The following is an 11,099-nucleotide window of genomic DNA, read 5'->3' as shown; positions in this document are numbered from 1 at the left end:
TGTAACTAAGATTCCTACTTTGTTTTCTTTTATAATCCAATCTTTGAGTCTCCTGTTGTTCTGAAATTTCAAAGTAATCTGATTTGTATTGAAACACCGTATGATTTAAATGCAGAAAAGGTTTGACATTTTTACATCTTAATATTCATAGTTTATTACCTTAAATGGATCATGTCAAGATCTGGGTCTCTCAGGCAGACCCTGATATTTTTATTGTATCTGAGACCTGGTTAACTGATAAACCCTGTATTCTGAGGTTGCTATGGATGGTTACAATGTATTTAGGGCTCGAAGCCACAGAGCAGCAGCAGTAGTAGCAGGGGTGTGAGAAGAAGGGGGAAAAGAGCTGCAGACTCATTCCTTGACACATCACTCGCAAAGGCATTGCAAATGATTAAAGACATATCTCTGGAGAACGTCATGCACCAAGTCACCGGCCTGTCACAGAGGTAAATAAAAATGATTTCAGACTTTATTCTCTAATCCCCTGCCTCTCTTCTGTTGTCCTTTTTCCTCCTCTCCTCACCATACACACTGCTCTCCAGTCTCCTAACTTCAAGAAGAGGACATGGACCAATTGACTGGGGCCACAGTGAAATGAACAACTTGTTCTGTTAGACACTAGACACTTTCATTTTATTCCATAGACACTTTTGTTAACTACATGTCTGTTCATAACAGACACTGTTTTACTATTGTTCCAAAATATTTATATTCAGAAACATTTGTAACTACACTGACACATTTTAATCCATAGACGCTTGTTTACAAGTCTGTTTTCAGCAGTTGCTTTTGTCTTGTGGTTTACTTTCAGAATCAAGAATAAAGGTTTATTAATATGCTGAAAAAGCTCTGTTGGAATTTCTTTGAGGTGTTTCAATGCATTCTATATGACAATTAAGGGCTGACAATGTACAGAAGAGCTGTGTGATACATACTTACAGTTTTTTTCCTACTTGTGTTGTAGATCAATCTAATCTAAATTACTGCACACTGAGACGTCCCAGAATCAGGTTTCATTTTATTAACAAGATTAAAAGTCTACATTTTAGTACAAAATACTTGGTCCTTTGTGTGCACTGTGAAGCAGAGTCTGTGCATCCAAGAATCCTCATCCCTGCAGTCATGATGCCGAATGCATTATCTGACTCTCTGACAATGAGAGTGGTGGTAGTTCGGGGTAAGCCCTGGTTTGTTGACATGGACAGCTGTGAATGAGAGGTAACAAGAATATATCTCACATATATATTTGGTAAACAATAAAAACACCATACCATTTTCCAGGAACCATATTTCAAAAGCCTTGATAAAATGGCACTTCTGATATAGAGGTGCACACATGTACAGTATGCAGTAACAAGGGAAATTAGAAACAGACAGAGTGAAATCAATTCCAACATTCTATTATCAACATACCTGCATAAGGGTGCATGAGGTTCTCATGTAGGGGGAAAGCTGCATTTCCCATACTTCAGTAAAAGTAAAGATACCTTAAAAGAAAATGACTGAAGTAAAACTGAAAGTCACTTAGTAAAATATTCCTTGAGAAAAAGTCTAAAAGTATTTGGTTTTAAATATACTTAAGTATCAAAAGTAAAAGTATAAATCATTTTAATTCCTTATATTAAGCAAACGAGACGACACAATTATCTTGTTTTTTTCATTTACGGATAGCCAGGGGCTACATAACTTACATTTGTGTTTATAGTCTGCCAGATCACAGGCAGTAGGGATGACCAAGGATGTTCTCTTGATAAGTAGGTGAATTACAATTTTTTTCTGTCCTGCTAAGCATTCAAAATGTACTGAGTACTTTTGGGTGTCAAGGAAAATGTAAGGAGTAAAACGTACATTATTTTCTTTAGGAATGTAGTGGAGTAAAAGTAAAAGTTGTCAAAAATATAAATAGTCAAGTAAAGTACTGTCACGTTCTGACCTTAGTTCCTTTGTTTTGTCTTTGTTTTAGTGTGGTCAGGGCGTGAGTTGGGGTGGGCAGTCTATGTTCCTTTTTCTATAATTTGGGATTCTGTGTTTGGTCTGGTATGATTTTTAATCGTTGTCCCTGATTGAGAACCATACTTAGGTAGCCTGGTTTCACTTTTGAGTTGTGGGTGATTGTTTCCTGTGTCTGTGTGTTCCACACGGAACTGTTTCAGTTTGTTATTTCACTTTGTTATTTTTGTATTTTGTCGTGTTCAGTTTATTCTATTAAATATGGACACTTACCACGCTGCACATTGGTCCTCCTTTTCTCCTTTATACGACGACCGTTATAAGTACAGATACCCCCCAAAACGACTTAATTAGCACTTTCACATAAGTACTTTACACCACTGCGTACCGAAGGAGGCTAATTTGTTTATTTTCGATCAGAATATTTTGTATAAAGTTAAGCATTATATTGTTTGATTATAGGAGTAACTCTGGTAGGCCTGAAACAGACTTCTCGCCTCAAGTTCAGCTGTCGGAGTCAGTTGGAGGGCCGGGGTGCACTGTCTTCATGTCATAGGCCTGCAGTAGCTAAAGCTTATTAATAGCCACACCATACCAAACCTTCACAAACATTTCTAAACTTTATTAGGGTAATATCAAAAGTAAGTCAAGCCATTGTTTATAGTGAAACTAAGAGCAGAAGAGTCAAAATAAACCAGGGAAAAAACGCACTACCCTCCTCTGTGCCCAATAAAAAAAACACACAACCCTCCCCACTCACTTCTTCTCTGTCCAACAGGCGAAGAAAGAGAGAGACATTTGATTGACCTAGAAGGTATTGACGGACATTACTTTGATATTGGAAGGATTAATGCATTAAATGTAGCCGTAAATATAATTCTAATAAATAATTATAAAATTGCTGTTGTGATCATTCATTAGGCCTACTCCATGATGACAAACATTTAACAATATAACATTAAATAACCTGTAGCCATTTCCCCTCCTCTCTCTAATATCACACAAAGCGTATCATCCACTAGACATGGATAGGCTATGTAGGTCATTTCGCCCTTTAGAACAGTTGACTACAAAAACCTTGTATATTTCGTCCGAAGCGCGTGCCGCGCAACCATTAGCAGAACGCTCATTGGCTGTCGCGACAATATAAAGTACCGCAGTGTCATATCTCATCAATACCGCTGGCAGCAAGCTTCATCGCAGGAGGAGAGAATCACGGCACAAAGCACTGATAACTGACAGAGGATTTACAAAGGAGTTGTTTTGTTTCACATATACATTTATTGTATTCATCAACCAAATCTTTTTCACAATGAAGGAAAGGAGACTTACCCAGCCTATGGTGGCGAGATGTAAACTGGTGTTGGTTGGGGATGTTCAATGCGGGAAAACCGCAATGTTGCAAGTCCTGGCCAAGGATTCCTATCCTGAGGTATGCAATTTCTACCTGGCACATTTGATTGGATTACAGTCAAAACCTAAAGGTATAGGCCTACTGGAATAGTCAACATACATAGGCTATAAAGAGGTGATAATTATATGATAATAACAAAGAGAATGTGTAAAGTTTATATTTTCACTAATAACTGCATTGCTAGATTGTGTTAGATTTATGATAGAGTTTCAAAACATAGATTATTTATTGCTTAATTCTTATATGATACTTTATCCCAAGATAAGTATTAATTTCCTAACTGTATAATTGATAGGAAACAATTATTTCCTATTTCTTAAAATACTAAAATACCTCTTAAAATGATTTGTATTATTTTTCTGTTATCATGGAGTTGGCCTTTGTTTTGAAATGATCAGATGCCTTATTTGGTCAGACAGACAGTAGGCAGTGGCACAGTAGCCACAAACTGGGATGATCATTATATGTAAAACTAACACAATTTACACTGTATGTAAATGTAGGACAGAGGATTACAAGGGTCACCATTTCACAGGTTGACTGTATTCTAATTTCTAAATCCTACATTTACATAGTGTAATTGCCTTTAGTAGTACAAATGAACCCATTCCTTTCTGCATCCACAGACATATGTTCCAACAGTATTTGAGAACTACACAGCCTGTCTGGAGCTGGAGGACCAGCGTGTAGAGCTCAGTCTCTGGGACACGTCAGGTGAGCATTACACTCTGCACTCTCCCTGTATACAGGCAACATACCCTTACAGTAGCACTTTACTTAAAGCATTACTTAAGGTATTTAAGCATGTATAAGCCTTTATAATGTATTATAAAAAGGGATATAATGTGTCATGTCTCTCTATACAAGGTGCTCTACCTGCAGATATAGTGGAGGGGGTTTATCATGCGTGAAATGTTCCTCCAACTTGTTCTCAGGCCGCTACCTTGAAACTCCTTTCTCTTGAACAGGAGAGAGTCCAAAAGCATTCCATTTTAATGTGTCTTTATATTCAAGTTCTCAGAGGAATTGTACTGCAAAACCTGACTTACATTTCCTTGCCCACCCGCTCTGAAAACAATGCAATCTGTAAACAACAGTAGACTGATCCCCACCTTTCCATTTTCACACCTCGTTTTAACCTCTCCCTAGCTCTTTCCACCTTTCTTTTTTCCACTGTTACTATCATCGTGCCATCAAAAGTGCCTCTATAGTCTAAACACTGAGATCTCTATCTGTCTCTCTGACATCCTGTGCCATATCATGGATTTCTCCGATTGTCCTATAACTAAAGTCTCAGCTCCAGGGTTCAGAGCCATCATCATCTCTGTTTCCCCAGCATTGCATCACCCTGGACACCTCTGACAATATGGTCATTGTCTCCTACTGGAAAAACAAGTCCAATCACTGCCACTCAGTTCCCTCATCTCTTGCCTTTACACACTATACAGTTATTCCTTGTAAACGTCAGACAATTGCCTCCCTCAAAGGAGAATGTTTGTCAGGCTTTTAATAATGGATTGGACCTGAAGAGAATGGCACACCTACAGTAGAAGGAGGGAATTTTATATCATGAAAATGCATTTAACACTACCCATAAAGATTAAAATTATTTGCTGGTTTAGTTTGTGTTTAACACGTTTCTGGAGTAGGTTAAAAATATAATCTGTTGTTGGTGTGGTGAGAGGATGGACATCCTGTCAGCGTCTGATTTTAGCACAGAGACCTTCCTGTACAACAGAGGGGACCACATATATCGCTGTAAGCACTATTGTAAGCACTAATTTCATGTAAACATAAACATTAACATACGTTATACTTTGGTGTGTAGGCATGCATGCACACACATACGCACACCAGTGGAGGCTCCTCCTCAGAGGAAGGGGATTTTCAGAAAAATGTAAAGTGAAACATAACAAAAGTTAGCCTTTTTAGATAAAACTGTATTAAATATATTCATGTCACCAAATATTTAATGTCACCATGTCAACAATGTCACCAATGTCACAATGTTACCATGTCACCAAATATTTAATAACTATGAAGGTCTATAGTTGCTTCAACGGCACTCACTGGGGTAGCACCATGGTGTAGCCAGAGGACAACTAGTTTCCGTCCTCCTCTGGGTACATTGACTAGGAGGCTTATGGTTCTCACCCCCTTGCATTGACTTTCACAATAATTAAAACAACTTCCGGAGAACATCCTCCAACCTATCAGAGCTCTTGCAGCATGAACTGACATGTTGTCCACCCAATAAAATGATCAGATAATAAATCTAGTACAGAAAGCATAAGCTACAGCTAGCTAGCACTGCAGTGCATAAAATGTGGTGAGTAGTTGACTCAAAGAGAGAAAGACAATAGTTTAACAGTTTTGAACAAATTAATTTCCTTTAAAAAATGAAGGAGAAGCAAGAGAGAGAGAACAAGCTATATTTTTTGTATTTTTTTCCCTTTCACTTACTTTGCTAACGAATGCAGCTAGCTAGTTTAACCTACTCAAACACCTGGCTCAAACAGAGAGGGATGCTACATTGGCTAGCTGGCTATGGCTATCCAACATGGGAACTATTCCAATTCAATGTAAGCTTTTGGATTTATTAATTTATTGCCACAGGGGCCCGCCGGTATAACTGCTAAACTGCTTGCTGTACACTGTACTACATGATTACTAACGCGTTACTTCTAGTAGCTATGTTGACTATGACGTTAGCTAATATGGTGACAATGATGTAGGCTGTGTGTAGCGGTTAGTGGTTAGCGGTTATGGTATGAATATTTGGCTTGGAAAGGTTTTTTCGCCTGGTCACAGACAGTTATTGTGTTGTGCAATGAATTCCACAAGTGAAGGGAAAAGGTGACAGGAGGACAGCGTATATGCAAGGAGGAATTATACAACTAGCAAAGTGAGCATGCTGTCTGCATGTGGCTGCTATGAAAGTGAACTTCGTTTGCAGGTGATTAGGGGTGTGGTCATTCCTCCGATTTTGTTGAAAAAAAATTCTTAAATGGAAGCAAACGGAATGAAACAAAGATAAACATACCTTAGATGGTCGAATAGAAACTCTCGTTTGCAACTGTTGGACTAATGAATACACCCTAGATCAGCTAGATGCAGGCAAGAGTGTACAAGGTGCTATTGGATGTGTCACTGTCTGTCACCTTGATTACTAACATTTTTCTCTTGACCTGTGCACCTACGTTGTAAACTTTCATTCATAGGCTAGGTGGTAGCAACCTCATGATGGGTATAGGGGAAATTTGAGTATCATGTAGTAGCCTTAACCTATCGATCTTACTGTAACGATGTGCGCTGAGAGTCGGGAAGCAAGTTCAGGGAGTGGGTATTTTAATAAATAAACGCAACATAATACAAAACAAGAAACACGAACAACGCACAGGCAGGAAACTGAAACAGAAACAATAACGCCTGGGGAAGGAACCAAAGGGAGTGACATATATACGGAAGGTAATCAGGGAAGTGATGTAGTCCAGGTGAGTCTGATGACACGCATAACGATGGTGACAGGTGTCCGCCTTAATGAGCAGCAGGGTGACCTAGAGGCTGGAGAGGGAGCACACATGACAGTTACATTGAACTGGGTGAATGGAATATGAATGACAGTCATCCAATATGCAGTAATAGAAATAAGGCCATGCTGATAAAAAAGTTGCGTCCTCCCTCATTTTAAACGGCAGCAACTGTTACTGATGCACACACACATGCACACACAACCAGATTAAGGTTTTCTAAGCAAAAGTCTTCAATTTATAACATGAGAAGCATTTACTTTTTAGTTTAGGTGTCATTGTTAACGACATTTTACATACAGTACAGTATGTGTTATGCATCACATAGAACCCACGCCCTAAACACATAAATCAATGATTCTCCCCTGATACAGAGATCTTTGTTACATCTCTCTGATTTAAAGTGGGATTTCTGCACAAAAAAAGAGTTCAGCATAAATTGTTTACGAAACACAGGGGTGTGACTGGGATAGAGTTGTGTACTGTGCCTCTCTCTTACTCTTTCTGTTTGTCTGTGTTTGTGTATGTTTGTCTGTTTGTGTGTTCATGGAAATTATTGGAGAAATCTTCTACTAAGTGGGAAGGCGCAGTATAATAGAGTATTGGATTCAAGCATTGTTGACCAAGGCGTTTGCCGTAGTTACCAGGGGGAGTGAATGGTGTCCTGTGCTGCAACAAATCATTCTTAATGGAACTAATGGAGTTTCTTATTCACTTGGTACTATGCTCTCCGTAGCCGATGTGAGTAAGACCTTTAAAAAGGTTAACATTTATAAGGCCGCAGGACTAGACGAATTATGAGGACGCTAACTCAGATCAAGCGCTGACCAGCTGGCAAGTTTCTTCACTGGCATTTTCAACCTCTCTCTGACCCAGTCTTTAATACCTACATGTTTCACGTAGACCACCATACTTCCTGTGCCCAAGAATGCCAAGGTAGCCTGTCTAAATTACTATTGCTCCATAGCACTCACATCTGTAGCCATGAAATGATTTGGAAGACTGGTCATGGTTCACATCAACACCATCATCCCAGACACCCTGGGCCTATTCCAATTTGCATACCACCCCAACCAATCCACAGACGATGCAATCTCTATTGCACTCCACACTGGCCTTTCCCACTTGGACAAAAGGAACACGTGAGAATGTTGTTCATTGACTACAGCTCAGAGTTCAACACCATAGTGCCCTCAAAGCTCATCACTAAGCTAAGATCCCTGGGACTGAACACCTCCCTCTGCAACTGGATCCTGGACTTCATGACGGGCTACCCCAGGTGATGAGGGTAGGCAACAACACATCTGCCACGCTGACCCTCAACACTAAGTATCTATAATGGTCCAAACACACCATCACAGTCGTGAAGAGGGACAACATGGCCTCTTCCTCTCCAGGAGGCTGAAAAGATTTGGGCCCACAGATCCTCAAAAAGTTATACAGCTGCACCATCAAGAGCATCTTGACTGGCTGAATCATCGCTTGGTATGGCAACTGCTTGGAAAACCGACTGCAAGGTGCTACAGAGGGTAGTGCGTACGGCCCAGTGTTTCACTGGGGCCGAGCTCCCTGCCATCAAGGACTTGTATTATAGGCAGTGTCAAAGGAAGGCCCAAAACATTGTCAAAGACTCCAGCCATCCAAGCCACAGACTGTTCTCTCTGCTACCGCACGACAAGCGGTACCAATGCATCAAGTCTGGAACCAACAGGACCCTGAACAGCTTCTATTCTCAAGTCATAAGACTTTTTAACAAGACTCCTAAAAAGCTAATCAAATGGCTTCCTGGACTACCTGCATTGACCCTTTTTTTCCACTGACTATGCACCAACACTGGACTCTACCCAGACACTCATACATACTTGACACCCCAACACACGCACTTTCACACTCACCACATACGCTGCTGCTGCTGTCTATTATCTATCATGTTGCCTAGTCACTTTACCCCTACCTATAAGTACACTACATAGCTACACCAATTACTCTGTACCCCTGCACATCAACATCGGTACTGGTACTCCCTGTATATAGCCATGTTATTTTTACTTGTTAAATATATTTGTTTTTCACTGTGTATTTATTCATTGTGTCACTATTTCTATATTTGATTGAATATTTTATCTTATCTTTAACTCTGCATTGTTGGAAATGGACCTGTAATTAAGCATTTCACTGTTGTCTACGAAGCATGTGACAAATAAAATGTGATTTGATGTACTGTCCTATTGAAAGCCCTGTGACTGACCCCAGCCGATCTGTTTGACCCTATAGGCTCCCCGTACTATGATAACGTCCGACCCCTGTGCTACAGCGACTCAGACGCTGTGCTCCTCTGTTACGACATCAGCCGACCAGACTCAATTGATGGTGCACTGAAAAAGGCAAGGCCATTGTCATTGTGATCATCATCATTGTTGTTGTCAATTTCTTCTTCCTCCTCATCTTAGCCATCATCACAATCATGCACTTTACATCTGTGGTGATGATACATTATAACAACCTCATGACAGCCATATGTCCTTTTCATTGCAGTGGAAGACAGAGATCCTGGATTTCTGCCCCAGCACACGCATCCTCCTGATAGGCTGTAAAACAGACCTGCGCACAGACGTGTGTACGCTCATGGAGCTGTCCAATCAGAAGCAGACACCCATCTCACATGAGCAGGTGAGTCTTACATAATGCTCTCTCTCTCTCTCTCTCTCTCTCTCTTTCTCTCTCTCTTTCTCTTTCTCTTTCTCTTTCTCTTTCTCTCTCTCTTTCTCTTTCTCTCTCTTTCTCTTTCTCTTTCTCTCTCTCTTTCTCTTTCTCTCTCTCTTTCTCTCTCTTTCTTTCTCTTTCTCTCTCTCTCTCTCTCTTTCTCTCTCTCTCTCTCTTTCTCTCTCTTTGGTGTCTCGCTTCCTCCGTCTCACTCCTGTTCTTTCCCCTTCATGTTGCAGGGTTCCTCCATGGCCAAGCAGCTAGGTGCGGAGGCCTACTTGGAGTGTTCGGCCTTCACCTCAGAGAAGAGCATCCACAGTGTGTTCCGTACTTCAGCCCTGGCCTGCATCAGCAAGCTACAGCCCTCCACCAAGACCAGCCCTGCCCGACGCCTCTCCAAGAGACTCCTTTTCCTGCCCAGAAAGTCTGACCTCCTCTCCTCCACCTTCGGCAAGGACAAGGCCAAGGGCTGCTCCATCATGTGAGGGAGGGGGAAGAACCCAGACTGGGGTGGCCAGCGATTCACTCCATTGAACAGTCCAGCGGGCAAAAGGGGGTGCAAGGTGGTAGAGGGGCAAGGGAATCGGAAGTAAGGGGGAAGGAAGGGGTTTCTTTAGAACCCCTCTGGCCTCCCCCAACATCCTCCCCAGTCCCCACCCCCACTGACGCCCCACTTAAAAAAAAACATGGTTTACTCTGTATTGGATATACTGGTCCTCTTCATGATCACACACACACACACACACACACACACACACACACACACACACACACACACACACACACACACACACACACACACACACACACACACACACACACACACACACACACACACACACACACACACACACACACACACACACACACACACACACACACACACACACACACACACACACACACACACACACACACACACACACACACACACACACACACACACACACACACACACACACACACACACACACACACCTCGGGCGGTAGGTAGCCCAGTGGTTAGAGCGTTGGGCCAGTAACCGAAAGGTTGCTGGATCGAATCCCTGAGCTGACAAGGTAAAAATCTGTAAAAATTCTGAGCAAGGCAGTTAACCCCTGTTCCTCGGGTGCTGAAAAAGTGAATGTCAATTATGGCAGCCCCCCACACCTCTCTGATTTAGAGACTGAAAAATAAGTCTCCTTCATGTTCCACAATTGGTCACCTGGGATGAATCTCTGGAGTTGTCATTCTTGTAGTGTGGCTGGCCATTATTGATGAGAGTACAGGATCAAGGCTTTTACAAAGATGGGTCTCTCATTCATACTTAGTGGAGAGTGTAAGGGGTAAAGGGTCCGTGAGGGTTGGGCGTGCGTGGGATGGGTGAATTTGAGCCGAAACAACTAACAGGCTGGTCCTGTCAAAAGTAAGTTATTTTTCAGTTTTTTTTGCTTTGAAATCTTTTATGTATAAGGTGATTTATATTTTTCAGTATTCTTCAAATTTGTAATCTGCTTTC

The 11,099-nt window shown here is 41.3% G+C and overlaps 1 protein-coding gene across 1 annotated transcript; it reads left to right on the top strand.

Moving 5' to 3' along the window:
• The first annotated feature begins 3,113 nt into the window (after nt 1-3,113).
• Nucleotides 3,114-10,382, top strand: LOC112221450 (rho-related GTP-binding protein Rho6-like). The gene is made up of 5 exons (XM_024383594.2): nt 3,114-3,385; nt 3,994-4,081; nt 9,172-9,281; nt 9,433-9,567; nt 9,840-10,382. The coding sequence occupies exons 1-5, from the start codon at nt 3,266-3,268 to the stop codon at nt 10,083-10,085; spliced, it is 699 nt and encodes a 232-aa protein (XP_024239362.2). The 5' UTR covers nt 3,114-3,265; the 3' UTR covers nt 10,086-10,382.
• Nucleotides 10,383-11,099: the final 717 nt, after the last annotated feature.

The sequence above is a fragment of the Oncorhynchus tshawytscha genome, linkage group LG22 (assembly GCF_018296145.1).
Source record: "Oncorhynchus tshawytscha isolate Ot180627B linkage group LG22, Otsh_v2.0, whole genome shotgun sequence".
In the NCBI taxonomy this organism is placed as follows: Eukaryota; Metazoa; Chordata; class Actinopteri; order Salmoniformes; family Salmonidae; genus Oncorhynchus; species Oncorhynchus tshawytscha.
The sequence above is the reverse complement of the archived record's forward strand: the minus strand, read 5'-3'. Positions and strand labels throughout refer to the sequence as shown.

Coding starts and splice junctions, on each gene's coding strand:
- LOC112221450 (XM_024383594.2), top strand. CDS start 3,266: ATGAAGGAAAGGAGACTTACCCAGCCTATGGTGGCGAGATGTAAACTG. Junction 9,282..9,432: donor TTGATGGTGCACTGAAAAAG/GCAAGGCCATTG, acceptor TTTTCATTGCAG/TGGAAGACAGAGATCCTGGA. Junction 9,568..9,839: donor CACCCATCTCACATGAGCAG/GTGAGTCTTACA, acceptor TTCATGTTGCAG/GGTTCCTCCATGGCCAAGCA.